Consider the following 19,781-nt stretch of genomic DNA (forward strand, 5'->3'; position numbering starts at 1 on the left):
GAACACCTCTGAAAAGTAAAACATTAACTAACTGGGAAATAACAAATACAAGAATATACAGCGATAAGCGGGGCCAGGGGGGGGGGGGGGAGAGAGAGAGAGAGAGAGAGAGAGAGAGAGAGAGAGAGAGAGAGAGAGAGAGAGAGAGAGAGAGAGAGAGAGAGAGAGAGAGAGAGAGAGAGAGAGAGAGAGAGAGAGAGAGAGAGAGAGAGAGAGAGAGAGAGAGAGAGAGAGAGAGAGATGGAATAGACGGAGATGGAATAGATTGAAGAGAGAGAGAGAGAGACGGACTAGATTGAAGAGAGAGAGAGATAAACGGAATAGATTGAAGAGAAAGAGAGAGAGAGAGAGAGAGAGAGAGAGAGAATCGGAATAGATTGAAGAGAGAGAGAGAGAGAGAGAGAGAGAGAGAGAGAGAGAGAGAGAGAGAGAGAGAGAAAAGGAATAGATTGAAGAGAAAGAGAGAGAGAGAGAGAGAGAGAAACTGAATAGATTGAAGAGAAAGAGAGAGAGAGACTTGGAAAAGGAATAGATTGAAGAGAGAGAGAGACATGGAAACGGAATAGATTGAAGAGAGAGAGAGCGAGAGAGACATGGAAACGGAATAGATTGAAGAGAGAGAGAGAGACATGGAAACATAATAGACTGAAGAGAGAGAGAGATGGAAGCAGAACGGATTGAATGGACATCTCAACCTATTGCCATTAACAGGAATCGAACCCTCAACCTTCGGATTGACAGGCTGCAACACTACCTATAGTGCTATAGCTTTGTACAGATTGAGGTTGTCTGTTGAAGATAAAAGTGAACCAGTGAAAGCAGCCGACCTACAAGCTCAGAAATACGTTGCTATCTGAAAAGTTGTGAGATTGTAGATCGGCTATTTTCAGAATGAAGTATGTCATACATTGCAAAAACATACCTTCTCAGATAAGCATTTCATGTTATCTTTATCAATTGCATATGTATTCATTAATACAGTCTTGTTGTTTGCAATGTACTTTAAATGAAGTCTCCACCAAGTGAGGCTTGAACCCATAGACATATATAGGTAGACGCCTCCTTCGGCTCTGAGGCATGTGTATCTTGGGCGCCATTTTAGCGTAGGAGAGCTTCCCTGAAGCTTCCGCGTGTGTCACAGAAGGGGGCGTTCGGTAGGCCAATCAGAGGCAGGTGGGGGCGGGACAACTAGATTCTGACAGGTCTTAGAAAAGACGCACTGTGATTGGCCTGTAGTCAACGCGCTGTGAGCGCTGTGATTGGCCAGTAGTCACTTTGAGTGTCCGTTTGCCTACGCGAAAATGGCGGCCGCGATACAAGTTGCTCCAACGAACTGCAGAGGCCAATGAGGTATCTAGGTTTCTATATCTATGCTTGAACCGGCAACCTTGCTGTTGTGAAACATTCACTTAAGCGGGAAGCCATTGGACCAACAGACCTGATCCAGTGAAAACGGAGGTCAAACAGATGATACCATTTCACGCAAATAACTGAAAAATCCTGGGTTTAAGTGTTTTTCAAACTGCTCAAAAGTGCGAACAATCTAAGGGCGGAGAGAGAGACATGGAAAAGGAATAGATTGAAGAGAGAGAGACATGGAAACATAATAGATTGAAGAGAGAGAAAGATGTAAGCAGAATGGATTGATTGGACGTCTCAACCTATTGCCATTAACAGGAATCGATCCCTCAACCTTCGGATCGACAGGCTGCAACACTACCTATAGTGCTATAGCTTTGTCTAGGCTGAGGTTGTCTGTTGAAGATAAAATTGAACCAGTGAAAGCAGCCGATCTACAAGCTCAGAAACACGTTGCTATCTGAAAAGTTTTGAGATTTTAGATCGGCTATTTTCAGAATGAAGTATGTCATACATTGAAAAGACATACTCTCAAATAAGCATTTCAGGTTATCTTTAACAATTGCACATGTATTAATTGACACAATCATGTTGTGTGCAATGCAACTTTAATGAAGTCCGCATCAAGTGAGGCTTGAACTGGCAACCTTCAGGTTGTGAGGCACACGTTTAAGGGAGAAGCCATTGGACCAACAGACAAGAACCTGTGAAAAAGGAGATCAGTGATACAGTTTCATGCAAATAGCTGAAAAATCCTGGGTTTAAGTGTTTTTCAAACTGCTCAAAATTGCGGACAATCTAAGGGGGGAGCTTACTGGTCAACGTGATACATGTGTTCCTCATGAGTCAAGGCACATGTGTAAGCAGGTTTAATGGCTGTCGGCCAAACGAGGCATGACTTTTGCCTGTTTAAAGTTTGCACTTTCAAAAAATCGCTATAGCGCCCCCCTTTGACCAATTGGAGTAAGATTGGTTTCAGTAATATTTGGAATGACCCTCAACATTAACGCAAAGTTTCAAAGAAATGTGAGTCTGCATGTATGTGTTAGGGGCAGATGAATAATTGTCATAAAACTGCAATATTCATTGGCTCATTAAAGCTTCATTTTTTCACTTATGGAAAATCTTTTGCACAGGTTTGTCGGCATAGGTCCAAAGTTCATGTGTAAAACGTTTCGTGCAGATTACTCAAAAATCCCAGGAGGAGATAGGTTTTAACTGTTTTTCATATAATTCAAAATGGTGGGAGATCTAAAGGTCAGAGGTCAAAAGTCAGAGGGTTAAAGTTGTTCACCATGAGTAGATGCATGTGTGTATTGAAGTTTTATGGCTGTAGGTCAAACAGGGCATGAGTTGTACCTGTTCAAAGTTGGCATTTTCAATTGAGTGCTATAGCGCCACCTTTTGACGAAAGATTGTGAGATTTATTTCTTGACCATCTACCATACGGCCGAGTTTCGTAAAAAGCGACAGCACGGTTCAGCCAGAACTGCGAAAAGTGGCAGAAACAGAAGAATACGTACAATAATAAAACAGGTCCAGAGCTGAGCTCTGGCCCCGTAAAAACACAACGGGGAGACAGTAGAGCATGTCACCGAACGTGACAAGCAGAAATTTGTCAGCTGACCTCAGTGATCTTGATGGAACATCTAATTTCGGAAGATCAGAAATATAACTGCACCTAACCAGCCGTCACTTCTAGGTGCATGCACTCTGTCCACGGTGCAGACCCTTCGTAATTAGGTCAGAGTTTTGGTGAATTCAATGGATGTGAATTCAATGTGAATTCAACAACACATTCAACTCAAATTAACACTTGAAAAAACTAATCATAATAAAGAGAAGCAAAACATTCACACAAAATATACCAAACTCAATGCAATAATATTTATCAAAATCTCACACACACACACACACACACACACACACACACACACACACACACACACACACACACACACACACACACACACACACACACACACACACACACACACACACACACACACACACACACACACACACACACACAAAGGCATGACTTGTGGTGATGCGTGATGTGACATACTGTAGGCCTTGATTCTATCTACTGCGTCATTAGGGTGTCTCGGTATGCCTTATCAAAGTACATTATGTTCTTAAAATAATGTATTCATATCTACATTCTTCTGTTAAGACCTGCGGCTTCCAAAGTGGTCAGTCTAAACTAAATGTTGAGTTTATAAGAGGTCAACGTGGTAAAGAATGTCCTTTCTTCTTGTCTAGTTCTGTCTTTGCAATATTCTTTTCCCCCTCTCATCTACTTGACCAGTGGTTCACAAAGTGGGGTTCTGGGTAGCCCCAGGGGGTTTTGAGGGCGTTCCAGGGGGTCCCCGGCAAATTGAGGAACAGTTTTAACAATTTAGGCATTTAGCAGACGCTTAATCCAGAGCGATAAGCAAGGTAAACACGAGGTAGTCTAGGATAGGTAAACCAAGAACCTGTCTAAACAGTATAATATCAAAGAATAAATAAGCACGAAAATAGCCAATCTGCTCTTGTCTCTTTTTGAAAATGTCTGCCTCCAGTAGCCTATGACATCTCCAAAATAGGGGCACCAGGTTGAAAGTTTATTTATTTAAGAATGGTTATTTCAGGTCTTAGTTTCTCTCTTCCTCGACAGTTGTAGAATTCTGATACTTAAAGGGATATTTCACTTTCAAAAAATGTTTTTTGGTCATTTTTTGTTAAAAATGGAGTTCGAAGTTATATCAATTTCTAAATACTGAATCAAGCAACTTAAAAACTGTCTGGGGGGCTCACAAAAGCCAGAGTAGTCGATAATGACCCAATTTAAAAAAAAAAGGTGAAATATCCACTTAACATAATCTATTAAGTATGGGGTTCCCTGGGACAACATCATTTCAAAAGCAGGATCCATGGCTTAATACCTAGCAATTTGGGGGAGGATGAAAATGTTTGAAAAGCACTGCACTTGACTACTAGAGCTCAATTACTGCCTTTTGTGTTTGTCCATTCACCCTCACTGAACACAGAGTCAATGAACAATATTAATGTCTATCCATTCACCCTTACTCACTGAACACAGAGTCAATGAACAATAATGTCTATCCATTCACCCTTACTCACTGAACACAGGCTTAAAATAAACATTGTGAAATCGTGGATAACGGTACGGCCCATCAAACACTGAGGGTCAATTTTTATTCACTTACGCCCTATATCGTCTCTGTCGGGTGGAAACCTCATATGTCCAAAACTGTTACTTTTCAGGATTCAAAGTTACACGTTTCGAGCTTCCAGATCTGCTGCTTTTGATGCTTTTGTGTGACTTTTGTGTATAAGATGAAGAAGTAGGGCATTCATTTTCGAAAAAATACAAAAAGTTCAAATATGGAGAAACAGGGTTTCTGCCCGACAGCGACGATGTACTTAATCGTCCTACGAATAGCAAATATTTTTTTGCAGATATGCATGCACACAACAAACGTGTCACATTAGCTTGTAATTCTTTCACAAATTTTGAAAATTGAAAATTATTTTCTGATATATTTTTTTATTGATTTATTGATTTGAAAAATGTCACCTATTAAGTCATGTTCAAAATATATAGACACCGGGTTGAAACGATGATTAAACTAGAAAAAGTGCTCCTCGGAGCACAGGTCTCCGCCAGGTCAGGTACGTTATTGTGGCCTCCTGGTGGCGCTATAATAGGCCAATGTGAAAAGGGTGCCATTTATTCTTAGGTCGTTCACAGCAATCGGACACTGCATTCATGATTTGAGGCATTTTGTTCCAAAAATGTGTTTAGCTAAATTAGACCTGCTGGTGGCGCTATAACAGGCCAATGTGAAAAAGGGTGGCATTTCTTCCTTGGCCTAGTGGAAATGTGTTTGTGAAATTTTACGGAAATCGCAAGCTGCGTTCATGATTTGAGGCATTTTGTTCAAAACGGACCAATCCTGCAAATTTTGGAAGTGAACCTTAGCCAATGAGGATGGAATATGGGAAATCGGACAGATCCGTGTTGATCACATGACTATAGAGATACTGTGTACCGATTTGCATGACGTTTGGATGAAATCTGTAGGAGTAATGTAAAAGAAATGGGTTTTGCACAAATCGGCCTCCAGGTGGCGCTATAACAGGCCCATGTGAAAAATTTGAGGCAGAGGTTCTGAATTGGCATCCAGGGAGTGTGTGTGCACAGTTTCACAGCGACCGGGCCAACGGTGCCAGAGATTAGCTGCTAACACACGGACAGGACACACGGACACACACACACACACGGACGCACGGACGGACGGAGGGTAAAACATACTCTCTCGCCATGCCTTTCGGCCTGGCGGAGACAATGAACAGTGACAGTCTGCCCTCCCTTCATTGTCATGTCAACAACTAGTGCTTTCTATGTGGGTCTGGGGAAACAATGACGCTGATGTCTATCAGTGTACAACAGTGGTTCTCAACCAGTGGTCCGGGGACCACCAGTGGTCCTTGAGGGGCTTCCAGGTGGTCCCCAGCTAAATGATGGAGAGTTGGTAACCAAATGGACCCTTATACAGTAGATCTTTAACTCTTGAGAGTGTAAAATGAAACCAAATGGACCCTTACGAGTCCATTTGGTTTCATTTTACGCTCTCAAGTTTGTATTACTATACTTGTGAGAACCAAATGTCCCCACACGTATAATAGAACTTGAGAAAGTGAGGACTATTTTCCTTTTTATGGTTAAAAAAAGTTTTTCCGTTAGGCTTGTGATGAGGAAAAGATTCAGGTTGGGGTTGGGGTCAGGGTTAGACCAGTGGTGTGTGTACCGTGTTGCTATATACTATGTAGTGTGACCGGCAGAACATTTTCGTAGCCAAGCGTAGCCCTCTACTAACCATTTCATCCACTGAAAATGCACTAGCGTATCTCCACGACCACGCACATGACCACATCTCCACGACCACGCACATGACCACATCTCCACGACCAGGCACATGACCACATCTCCACGACCACGCACATGACCACATCTCTCTTATTCTTTGGCCGGAAAAATATAATTCTGTCGGTTAAGGTGGCCGGCCCACAAATTGCCTAGTGGAAACCCTGATACACATTTACACCCCCAATACCCTGAAATACAACATTAATTATGTATAAATAACACATTTACACACCCTGAAATACATTGTAAACCTTCATATAATGTACATTTACAAACACAAAATAAATATTGAACGCTTCAACTGTTTTGTCCAGTAAATGTATTTACCTTGATGCTATTCACATGAAAGGATTACCAGGCATTGGTATTAACTCTAGGAATCCACACATGTAAAGAAATCACGAAAGTAAAGTCCATAAATAACTGTCTGTGGAATAAAGTGGGATGACACAGGAAAAAAAGTATTGAACACACCAAGAAAAAGATGTATACCAACAATTCATTTCTCAATATTTCTCTTATCCCGTGCAACTGAGCATCATGCAGATGGTTTATTGCAAATTAAAAAACATCTCATGATGGGTAAAATCAAAGAGCTCTCTCAAGACATTCGCTACCTGAGAGGCAATGCACTCCAATTTGGTGGTGGATTGCATTGCCTATTGTTTTTGTTTTTTTTATTTTATATTTTCACATACAGGTTTATAACAAATAGCATACAAAAACAGTGAATGTATCTTACCCCTCCCACCCCCCCAAAGTTCCCGCTCCGAAAGAGCCACAACCCTGGTATCTCATTGTACCATTAAAACAAAGGACAATACAAACAAATAAGACACAATTGCAATGCAAAATGAAAACAAGTCAAAAAAATAATAATAAAAAAAAAGTATACACAGTAGAATATATATATTATTAAAGAAAGATTTGAAATGAATTAAAAAAAAAATACACAAAAATAATAATACAAAAACAAATTCAGTGGGGTCAATTTATGGGTCATTAATGTCAGCAGCATTCAGTCCCTCTACATATGTTAAAAAAGGTTGCCAGATGGTGTAAAATTTCAGAGCACACCCCCTTGTGGAGTAGCGAATTTTAAGTCAAATGATGCATAACATCATTAACCCATGATTTGAAAGTTGGTGGGAGTTTGTCTTTCCATTTAAGCAGTATCAGACGCCTAGCCAAAAGGGATGCAAAGGCTATCATATTTCTTTCTTGGTGACTAAGTTGTGCATCATCTCTTTCTTGTGGAACAACTCCAAACACTGCAATAGAAGCAGAAGGTTCTATGGGCCACCTCCAAGTCTTTTTGAAGCTATTTCTGAGTCTTTCAGAGTGGTCCTTGGCTTACTGGAATATTCAAGTTTCACAATACGTCTGTAATAAGTTCCATTTTGATGCTGAGCAACAATCAGGTTGCGAATGCGTGGAGACAGCTCTTACCCGCTTTTACTCATCATGATGTTTCTTGTGTGACAGCTTGGTAAAAAAAAAATATAATAATGATACCCCATCAATTTTCACTAACCCAGCTGATGTTGATTTGCACAGATAGGAGGTAGAACTACTTGCAAATGCATGCAGGTCCACTGGGCACCTCAACGTTTTTTTTTCTCCAAAATGTAAAAATCAATGAATAAATAAATACAAATGTATTCTTTGGAAATTGGTCCGAAGTGAAGTATACATGATTTGAACATGCACTCAACTCAACTCAAAACAAAACAAAACAAACCGCGGTAATAGCGGCAGCAGGAGAAGAACTCGGCTGAAGAGTCTCATCAGCAGCTGAATCAGCCTGACAAACCTCCCAGAACACCCATGGCCTTATCTGAAGTCCATGTTTGAGAATTCGGGGATAAAAAAACGGACACACAGACAAAAGAACATCCATTTTCAAATGTGTTTACCGAAGACAAACTACATCTCTGCTTACAAGGTTCGAGTGTGAAAACAGCAATGCATTGATATATTTAAAAAAAATTGTACCTCTACTTTTACTTTTACTTATAGTTGCACTTAAGTATTTTTAAAAGCATACTTTTACTTTTACTTGTACTTTAGGTATTTTTAAAAGCATGTACTTTTATAAAAGTATATTTAAAATCAATGACTTTTGTACTTTTACTTGAGTAACATTTTGACTGAGCTATTTTTACTTGTAGTGGATTAAATTTGATCAGAAATCTGTACTTTTACTCAAATACTGGGGTTGAGTACTTCGTCCACCACTTCTTCCCACTTGACTATTGGGGTTGATATTTATCAGGTCAGGATGTTACACAGTTTGCCATCAGAACATTACGAGGCATCACAGTTGAATTGGATAGTTTGGATTGGATTGGATAGTTAAAAATACTAAAGGAATTTGCCAGGCAATACACTACATTTTAAACAACACATTGAACGACTTAAAACAAAAAGTCAACATTTGCATTGAGCTTTATGTAGGCCTGCAGATTGAAGTCTTTGCTTTTGCATGTCTTCAAGGAAACATGTTAGTTGCTGATCGTTTAATTGTGTCTTAGCCTGACTATAGTGATACTGTTGGTTTACCGGTTCATCCACCTTGGCTGTGCTTGACCTAGCCCCGTTTGGAACCTCACTCTCCACGATAGCTCCGAGATTAGGTCCAGTTGTACCGGGTCCCAACAGCGGTAGAGTCCGTCCAAACGCAGTGAAGATCACCCTTTTCGCAACATCGTATCCAAAAAGTAAAGGCAGTCCCAGACACTACATTGAGTTTTTTCCGGAAAGTAACATTTTTACGACAGGGTTGAAAAAAACATTTAAATCGCTTACTGTATTTAGTCAGCCTGTACTATGATTTGCCAGTACTGCTCCCGATTCAGCTACAATGGGAAAACATGGCACAGGCTGACTAAATAAGCGATTTAAACTGTTTGTTTTTTCAACCCCGTCGTGAAAAGTTTACTCAAACATGTAGGTGTCTGGGACTACAGTACCTTTACTTTTTGGATACGATGTTGCGAAAAAGTGATCTTCACTGCGTTTGGACGGACTCTACCTCTGCCGGGTCCCCGTACAGCGGGACCTCATCTCGGAGCTATCGTGGACAGTGAGGTTCCAAATGCTTGACCCCTTGTATCATTCAGTGTTGTGTGTTATTACAGATTCACTGTGTCCTTTAGTTTGGTTGACTATGGCCACTCTATGGGATGCAACACGGACACATTTTTATTTATAAGGCTATTATCCTTGGTTAAAGCGGCACTATGTAACCTTTTTTAATTAATAAAATGTAATTGTGTCCCATCTGTGTGGTAGAGTATGTTAATACAATATCACTTAAACAATTGGGTTGGTTATATTTTATCTCCCTGCTCTTCTATTGAGACATTTAGATCGTGTCAAAGGTCATGTCTCACCTGGACACAGGATCTGACACGAATCTTGACCTGATGGTCAAGATCAAATTTATCCCCTGAGCAAGCAGGCAGGCTCTATTAGCTCAATGGTAAAAATGTCAGCATTTGCCCAGGAAACCGGTTTCAAATCCAGGTTGGAAGAGGAAAGTTATATAGTGCAGCTTTAAATTGCCTGTGTAAATATGTACATGTTAAAGATTTTATTTTCACAGAGCATTCATAATTTACGTTCAACAAAAATAGTTGCCTTGTACGGTACCTGCTGTTCCAACTGAGCAGTGGTGGAAAGTAACTAAGTACATTTACTTAAGTACTGTACTTAAAGGAGGAGTTCACCCAAAAAATTACTTATTTTCTATCAATTGCACACCCTATGAAGCCTTGAATCCATGGATTCTTTTTTGTTTTTGTCGCATTCCTAAGCTAATAATTTGATTCCCGTCTCCTACCGGCTAATGTATCCGATAGGAGACACAAAGTAGATTATTTGTGTCTCCTACCGGAAATGCACACGGTCATCAAATTATTGTCTTAGGAATGCCACAAAAACAAAAATAAATCCATGAAATCAAGGCTTCATGGGGTGTGTAATTGATAGAAAATAAGTCATTATTTCGATGAACTCCTCCTTTAAGTACAATTTTGAGGTATTTGTACTTTACTTGAGTATTTCCAATTTCCAATACTTTTACTTCTACTCCACTACATCTCAGAGGCAAATATTGTACTTTTACTCCACTACATTTACTTGAAAACTTTAGTTACTAATTACTTTTCAAATTATGATATAATGAAACATACACTAACCACTTTAGCCCTATTTTATACCTAGGCTATTTTAAAATAGCAGATCTACAAGCTCACAACGCGTCGCATCGCATCGCGTTGATTGTAGTGATGCCAATACTTTTGAACTTTTACTCAAGTAAATTTTTAATTCTGGACTTTTACTTGTAACAGAGTATTTTTATATTGCAGTATTGGTACTCTTACTTAAGTAAATAATTTGAGTACTTTTTCCACCACTGCAACTGAGGCAGGCTAACATCAGCTTGTTCTATCAAAGCCCTATCGCAGAATGATTTAAACCGGATCACCTCATCACCTCTCATTACTGATGTTGTTGCAGTGGTTCTCAATGTGGGGGTCCGGGGACCCCCAGGGGTCTTTGAGGGGGTTCCAAGGGGTCCCCATGGGTATCAGATTAATAATCGGAAACCAAATGGACAACTTACAGGTCTGTAACCAAATGTCACTCGTAAGGGTCCAATTGGACTCTCTCAATTTTGCGAGTTAAATGAACATAGGATTTTACTGTGTAGTTTGGGGTGCCAATCAAATGGGGGTCTGTGGCCTAATGCATATCACACTGGTGGTCCTTGAAAGGAAAAAAAGGGAAAAAAGTTGAGAATCTCTGACTAAATAGTATCTCCAATGTCGGAATCAGGAAAAGCTCTATTGACGTCTATTTAAGTTAATCACATTTATTTCAGGGTTCAATTTGTAAGAAAAACTATTTTAACTATGCTTTTAATAAAAAATTATATTCTGACCAATTGAATGACAGTGTTAATGTGGTTAACATTTTTAATGAAATTGTTGAATTGTGATATTATGAAACATGAGCATCAAACATATCAGACAGTCCGCATTTCCCAATAGGAAATGCGTGTATTTAATTCACTCTGGCAGGGATAAAACATCCCCACTGCCCATAAAAGTTTATGAGGGGGGATATCAAAAGCATTCAGAATGGTAACCTCTATGACAAAATAATCACAATAGTGCCACCGTGTGGCCAATGCATTGCACACATGTAATTCCATGGTAGAGACTAGGAACAAAGGAAATGTATTTAGTTATGTAAGTTTTCAGATGCTACTCTACATACATTTGATTAAATAGTCTTTTCAACACAAGTCTGGATATTCCCCTTTGTTTTCTGACGACCGGTGAAATCATGTTTTCTAATATCTTTCAACATCTCAATTTCTTTTTATGAATATTTGATTATTATAGTATAATGGACCACAAAATGTTTAGCACAACACATACAAACTCCATTCTTTCTTCAGTACAACAAAAATGGATCCTCTTGAAGTATTTATTCCTCAAATGGTAAATGTTTGTGTTTTTATTCGGTCACAAGGGGTCACTGTGGGCTGCTTGGCTCTGACCCGGGCCTTTACCGCAATTTCTGCTGTGCATAGAGCCTATTCAAGGGCACTCAGGTTGGCTACTCTAAATGTTTTAGGGAGAATAAAAACAAGAAGAATAAGAAACAGCATCTCAGTTCAGATCTGGATCTTTAACACCCATGACTTGTTCCAGTTGCCTGGTGAGCCGTGTCAGGGCCTCGTCGTTGTGGCTCTTGGTTTCCAGGAGCTCGTAGCGTAAACTCGATATATCCTGCTTGATCTCCTTCAGCTCACCTAGGAAACATGGAAGTGAAACAGTAAACAAACATAGCATTGCATGCTGTTGGGCAGAAACCTTGTACAGTATCTCCATAATGCAACTTTTGGTTTTTGATACTTTGTCTTTCTACAGTGTCACACAAAAGTAGAAAAAATGAGTGAGCTTGTAGATCAGCATTTTTCTTTTTAAGTTATAATAGTTGGTGGTTGACGTTAGCCCAATGAAGTGGACATGAAAGTGGTTACGTTTGTCTGTGAAAAGTAGTAACAAGAGCTTGTGACTAAGTAATAACTACATTGGACCCAGTTGGCCACTTTTGGTAAGCAGAACTGGCACATTGGAACATGCAGGTTCTTTGTCCATTTCCTGAAAAGTAACTGTTTTGGACATACAAGTTTTCTACCCGACAGCGATGACAATAATAATGTTTATGAAGGTTTACCTTCCCAAACAAACACTACACCGATTATGTTCACTAAGCCATTGGTTCTCAAAGTGGGGAACCCCAAGGGGCTTCCAGGGTGTCCCTAGCAAAATGAGAAACGTTTTAACCATTCAAGCCGAATGGTTAATTACAAGCTCAAAGGCCTAAATACATTGAAAGTGGTTAATTTCACTATTATAGTGAAGTCAGCCCAGTAAGATAACGTATAAGAATGATTCAGACCACAGGTTTCACTTTCTACACCTATACAGTACAAACAGTTGTAGAATTCTGTACTAAATCTAATCTAACAAACATATTTCCATAGGGGTGCCCTGGCACAAACTCTTTTCAAATGAGGATCAGCGGCTTAATATGAACTGATCTGCGGGTCCTTGAAAAGCTCATGTCGCGTTGTGAGCTTTAGATCGGGTCCTTTCAAGTAGCTAAAATGGGGCTTAAGCATTTAAACCTTTACTAATTCTGCAGGGGAACCCCCTGAAGGACCCCTGGGAGTCCCCGTACCCCACTTTGAGAACCAGGGCTATAATAGGAAAACAAATTGCTCAGCCTACCTTCATTGACTTCAGCATTGTCCTTATCAGTCTGTGCTTTTATGATGTATCTTTTTATGAGGCGATTCATGATCTTCTGTTAGGAGCAATAAAAGATCATTTATTTTGCAACGGTGAAGTGATTCCATTTCTCTCCAAATACAAAAGAAGCTAACCTAATAGTGCAGGTGTGTTCAACGTTTTTCAGGCCAAGGACCCCTTAGCTGAGAGAGATAAAGCAGGGACCCCCCACTACATATTAGATTCATGTTAATGTGTAATTTCAGACATTTAACGACTTAAACCCTCAATACTTTGTAAACTTGACGTTTGGCTCAGTACTTGGTCCGCTCTTTTTTCCCCCCCTGCTGTACACCAAACCTATTCTAATAATGGCATGGCTCACATGTGGATCTTAAACTTCATGTGGTCAGTCTACATCTACGACATCGTCATCTATTACATCATTACTATCACATCTGTCACCTATGAGTATGACATATCTATGGCGTCAGTCATTATCCATATTTAAAAAATGTTTCAGCCCGATACAAGAAATTATCATCTTCCACAAATATAAAACAACTTGGCCTATTGGTAGCAGCCTGCAAACACCTACAATCCCTGCAAATATAATGCAACATACTGTAATGTAACATAGTATCTACCATACAGATTGGTTAAACTTTACACAAATTTTATACAAAAAAAAATATTTACTTGGTGATGAGATGAAGGACAAGCTGATGCTCCGACACTGGTATCTTCCTGCTGACTCAACTAAGATGAGATAAGATTAGAATTATTATTATTATTATTATTATTATTATTATTATTATTATTATTATTATTACACTTATTAATAATAATAATAATAACAATAATAAGGGTGTTCACGGCAGGTAGTGCTCAATGTTAAATGCTATGGCCCGTGAACAGACTAGGCTCGGTGTACACGTAGTCGTTCACTTCCCATAGTTGCTATGGGAAGTGAACACTTGCGACTACCTTTCGTGAACACTTCTATGCCGACTATATTTTCTCAATGGGGGGCAGTGGAGAGCCATAGTCAGCCTAATATTAGAACTATGGGCTGTGTACATTGTGTACACCTCCCATACTATGCTATGGTAAATGGCGTTTACCATCATGTGACCTCCCGGGACGCTGTTTCTCGCCAATTCCCGCCTAGTACAGCCTAGTCCAGCCTATTACAGCCTAGTCCAGCCTATTATAACCTAGTCCAGCCTAGTCCAGCCTATTATAGCCTAGTCCAGCCTATTAAAGCCTAGTCCAGCCTAGTCCCACCTATTATAGCCTAGTCCAGCCTATTACAGCTTAGTCCAGCCTAGTCCAACCTATTCAAGCCTAGTCCAGCTTAGTCCCGCCTATTAAAGCCTAGTCCAGCCTATTACAGCTTAGTCCAGCCTATTACAGCCTAGTCCAGCCTATTACAGCCTAGTCCAGCCTATTACAGCCTAGTACAACCTAATAGAGCCTAGTAGAGCCTAGTTTAACCTAGTCTTAACTAGTCCAGTCTGTTCCATGCTAGTAGAGCCTATATCGCCCTCCCCTAGTCTGTTCCATCAAAAGGCTGGACTATTGCTTAGTCTCTAATAGGCTGTTTTAAGCTCTAGTAGGCTTTTCTAGGCTTTACTGGGCTCTATTAGGCTATAGAAGCCAGTACTTTACTTTGGCCTACAAAGGCTCATGCAAAACAATTGCTCGTGAACACACAAGCTATGGCCCGTGTACTCAGTGGTTAGTCCCTATGGTCTGAGTATCTACAGGGCTGACAAGGGACTAGTAAAGCCTAATAGAGAGTATTAGAGTCTGGTACAGCCTAGTAAAATCTAGTCTAGCCTAGTCCAGCCTGTTCCATGCTAGTATAGCCTATACCACCCTCCCCTACTCTGTTCTCCCAACAGGCTGGACTATACTAGTCTTGGGTGCACTAGGCTGTACTGTACTGTACTGTACTAGACTATACTGGTCTCTGATAGGCTGTTTTAAGCTCTAGTAGGCTTTGCTAGGCTTTACTGGGCTCTATTAGGCTATAGAAGCCAGTACTTTACTGTGGCCTACAAAGGCTCATGCGAAACTATTGCTCGTGAACACACAAGCTATGGCCCGTGTACGCAGTGTTTAGTCCCTATGGTCTGAGTATCTAGAGGGCTGACAAGGGACTAGTAAAGCCTAATAGAGAGTATTAGAGTCTGGTACAGCCTAGTACACTCTAGTCTAGCCTAGTCCAGCCTGTTCCATGCTAGTATAGCCTATACCAACCTCCACTACTCTGTTCTCCCAACAGGCTGGACTATACTAGTCTTGGGTGCACTAGGCTGTACTGTACTGTACTGTACTGTACTGTACTAGACTCTACTGGTCTCTAATAGGCTGTTTTAAGCTCTAGTAGGCTTTGCTAGGCTTTACTGGGCTCTATTAGGCTATAGAAGCCAGTACTTTACTTTGGCCTACAAAGGCTCTTGCAAAACTATTGCTCGTGAACACACAAGCTATGGCCCGTGTACACAGTGTTTAGTCCCTATGGTCTGAGTATCTAAAGGGCTGACAAGGGACTAGTAAAGCCTAATAGAGAGTATTAGAGTCTGGTACAGCCTAGTACACTCTAGTCTAGCCTAGTCCAGCCTGTTCCATGCTAGTATAGCCTATATCAACCTCCACTACTCTGTTCTCCCAACAGGCTGGACTATACTAGTCTTGGGTGCACTAGGCTGTACTGTACTGTACTGTACTGTACTGTACTAGACTCTACTGGTCTCTAATAGGCTGTTTTAAGCTCTAGTAGGCTTTGCTAGGCTTTACTGGGCTCTATTAGGCTATAGAAGCCAGTACTTTACTTTGGCCTACAAAGGCTCTTGCAAAACTATTGCTCGTGAACACACAAGCTATGGCCCGTGTACACAGTGTTTAGTCCCTATGGTCTGAGTATCTAAAGGGCTGACAAGGGACTAGTAAAGCCTAATAGAGAGTATTAGAGTCTGGTACAGCCTAGTACACTCTAGTCTAGCCTAGTCCAGCCTGTTCCATGCTAGTATAGCCTATACCCACCTCCCCTACTCTGTTCTCCCAACAGGCTGGACTATACTAGTCTTGGGTGCACTAGGCTGTACTGTACTGTACTGTACTAGACTCTACTGGTCTCTAATAGGCTGTTTTAAGCTCTAGTAGGCTTTGCTAGGCTTTACTGGGCTCTATTAGGCTATAGAAGCCAGTACTTTACTTTGGCCTACAAAGGCTCTTGCAAAACTATTGCTCGTGAACACACAAGCTATGGCCCGTGTACACAGTGTTTAGTCCCTATGGTCTGAGTATCTAAAGGGCTGACAAGGGACTAGTAAAGCCTAATAGAGAGTATTAGAGTCTGGTACAGCCTAGTACACTCTAGTCTAGCCTAGTCCAGCCTGTTCCATGCTAGTATAGCCTATACCCACCTCCCCTACTCTGTTCTCCCAACAGGCTGGACTATACTAGTCTTGGGTGCACTAGGCTGTACTGTACTGTACTGTACTAGACTCTACTGGTCTCTAATAGGCTGTTTTAAGCTCTAGTAGGCTTTGCTAGGCTTTACTGGGCTCTATTAGGCTATAGAAGCCAGTACTTTACTTTGGCCTACAAAGGCTCTTGCAAAACTATTGCTCGTGAACACACAAGCTATGGCCCGTGTACACAGTGTTTAGTCCCTATGGTCTGAGCATCTAAAGGGCTGACAAGGGACTAGTAAAGCCTAATAGAGAGTATTAGAGTCTGGTACAGCCTAGTACACTCTAGTCTAGCCTAGTCCAGCCTGTTCCATGCTAGTATAGCCTATACCAACCTCCACTACTCTGTTCTCCCAACAGGCTGGACTATACTAGTCTTGGGTGCACTAGGCTGTACTGTACTGTACTGTACTAGACTCTACTGGTCTCTAATAGGCTGTTTTAAGCTCTAGTAGGCTTTGCTAGGCTTTACTGGGCTCTATTAGGCTATAGAAGCCAGTACTTTACTTTGGCCTACAAAGGCTCTTGCAAAACTATTGCTCGTGAACACACAAGCTATGGCCCGTGTACACAGTGTTTAGTCCCTATGGTCTGAGTATCTAAAGGGCTGACAAGGGACTAGTAAAGCCTAATATAGAGTATTAGAGTCTGGTACAGCCTAGTACACTCTAGTCTAGCCTAGTCCAGCCTGTTCCATGCTAGTATAGCCTATACCAACCTCCACTACTCTGTTCTCCCAACAGGCTGGACTATACTAGTCTTGGGTGCACTAGGCTGTACTGTACTGTACTGTACTGTACTAGACTCTACTGGTCTCTAATAGGCTGTTTTAAGCTCTAGTAGGCTTTGCTAGGCTTTACTGGGCTCTATTAGGCTATAGAAGCCAGTACTTTACTTTGGCCTACAAAGGCTCTTGCAAAACTATTGCTTGTGAACACACAAGCTATGGCCCGTGTACGCAATGGTTAGTCCCTATGGTCTGAGTATCTATATGGTACCAAGTTTGGTTTAGTAGGTCTTGCCCTTTAAGCAGGTAGGTATTGTCAATAGTCAGAGGGAAGTGGCAGTGTGAGGCAGTGTAGTGTGTAATGTTACTTGGGGGGATATGAATGTGTGGCTGCTGCTCACCCTCCTGGTAGGACAAACTTCATTAAAGTTGGGTTCGGGTTAGTTGGCTCGCCATCATGATCCTTTTTCTTATCAAGAAAAGTAACCTGGCCAATTCAATCAGATTCATGCAGGCACAGCCAGCATGTTGTGCCAGCAGTCAGTTTGGGTGGAAATCTCAGAGTAGTGTGCACCTCACTCTGCTACTGCAGACTGTCTCTGCTTCATGCAATTATTGGCAATTGCAAGCACTGGTGTGACTGATTGATTGAGTGAGTGAGACTGAGTGTGTGTGTGAGACTGTGTTTGTGACTCTGTCAGTGACACACAGACAGCAGTGACACAAACCTTTCGAAAACCTTTTGAAACCTGGGTTACATCAGCCCTGTAGATACTCAGACCATTTGGATTAACCACTGTGTAAACAGGCAATAGTTTGTGTGTGCACGACCAATAGTTTTGCATGAACATTTGTAGGCCAAAGTAAAGTACTGCCTTCTATAGCCTAATAGAGCCCAGTACAGCCTAGCAAAGCCTACTAGAGCTGAAAGCAGACTATTAGAGCCCAGCAGAGACTAGTACAGTAAAGCCTAGTACACCCAGGTCTAGCCTACTCCAGCCTGTTGGGAGAACAGAATAGGGGAGGGGGTACCAGGCTATGCTAGGACTGATAAGGCTGGACTAGGATAGACTAGATTGTACTAGGCTGTACCAGACTCTAATACTCTCTATTAGGCTGTACTAGTCCCTTGTCAGCCCTGTAGATACTCAGACCATAGGGACTAACCACTGTGTACACGGGCCATAGCTTGTGTGTTCACGAGCAATAGTTTTGCATGAACCTTTGTAGGCCAAAGTAAAGTACTGCCTTCTATAGCCTAATAGAGCCCAGTAAAGCCTAGCAAAGCCTACTAGAGCTTAAAACAGCCTATTAGAGACCAGTAGAGTCTAGTACAGTACAGTACAGTACAGTACAGCCTAGTACAATCTAGTCTAGCCTAGTCCAGCCTGTTCCATGCTAGTATAGCCTATACCTCCCCTAGTCTGTTCTCCATGCTGGACTATACTAGTCTTGGGTGTACTAGCCTGTACTGTACTGTACTGTACTAGACTCTACTGGTCTCTAATAGGCTGTTTTAAGCTCTAGTAGGCTTTGCTAGGCTTTACTGGGCTCTATTAGGCTATAGAAGCCAGCACTTTACTTTGGCCTACAAAGGCTCATGCAAAACTATTGCTCGTGAACACACAAGCTATGGCCCGTGTACACAGTGGTTAGTCCCTATGGTCTGAGTATCTACAGGGCTGACAAGGGACTAGTACAGCCTAATAGAGAGTATTAGAGTCTGGTACAGCCTAGTACAACCTAGTATAGCCTAGTCCAGCCTGTTCCATGCTAGTCTAGACTTAGTATAGTGCTTAAAGAGTGACTTTGAGAGTTGTTTTACCGTACAATGTAAGTCAATGAGGAGCAAATTTAGAATTATCAATTTCTAATCAATGGAGCAATTATTTTTTATTTCTTGTCCACCTTTGGAGTTACATCATGGCAAGGTAACTATCCCAAACCTCTACCAAAGTGGTCTTGCCCTTTAAGCAGGTAGGTATTGTCAATAGTCAGAGGGAAGTGGCAGTGTGAGGCAGTGTAGTGTGTAATGTTACTTGGGGGGATATGAATGTGTGGCTGCTGCTCACCCTCCTGGTAGGACAAACTTCATTAAAGTTGGGTTCGGGTTAGTTGGCTCGCCATCATGATCCTTTTTCTTATCAAGAAAAGTAACCTGGCCAATTCAATCAGATTCATGCAGGCACAGCCAGCATGTTGTGCCAGCAGTCAGTTTGGGTGGAAATCTCAGAGTAGTGTGCACCTCACTCTGCTACTGCAGACTGTCTCTGCTTCATGCAATTATTGGCAATTGCAAGCACTGGTGTGACTGATTGATTGAGTGAGTGAGTCTGAGTGTGTGTGTGACTGTGTGTGTGACTCTGTCAGTGACACACAGACAGCAGTGACACAAACCTTTTGAAAACCTTTTGAAACCTGGGTTACATCAGCCCTGTAGATACTCAGACCATTTGGATTAA

The 19,781-nt window shown here is 41.3% G+C and overlaps 1 protein-coding gene across 1 annotated transcript in view; it reads right to left on the reverse strand.

Moving 5' to 3' along the window:
* Window positions 1–11,982: 11,982 nt before the first annotated feature.
* trpc6b (transient receptor potential cation channel, subfamily C, member 6b) overlaps window positions 11,983–19,781 on the reverse strand; it is a gene marked incomplete at both ends in the record, with an annotated part of 54,368 nt that continues 46,569 nt past the window's right edge. Inside the window, 3 exons of the mRNA XM_080428320.1 lie at window positions 11,983–12,125; window positions 13,111–13,186; window positions 13,810–13,869. Coding sequence (XP_080284446.1) covers window positions 11,983–12,125; window positions 13,111–13,186; window positions 13,810–13,869 — 279 coding nt within the window. The remainder of the gene's footprint in view (window positions 12,126–13,110; window positions 13,187–13,809; window positions 13,870–19,781) is intronic.

This window comes from Gymnoscopelus braueri (genome assembly GCF_963280865.1).
Source record: "Gymnoscopelus braueri genome assembly, chromosome: 5".
NCBI classification, from domain to species: domain Eukaryota; kingdom Metazoa; phylum Chordata; class Actinopteri; order Myctophiformes; family Myctophidae; genus Gymnoscopelus; species Gymnoscopelus braueri.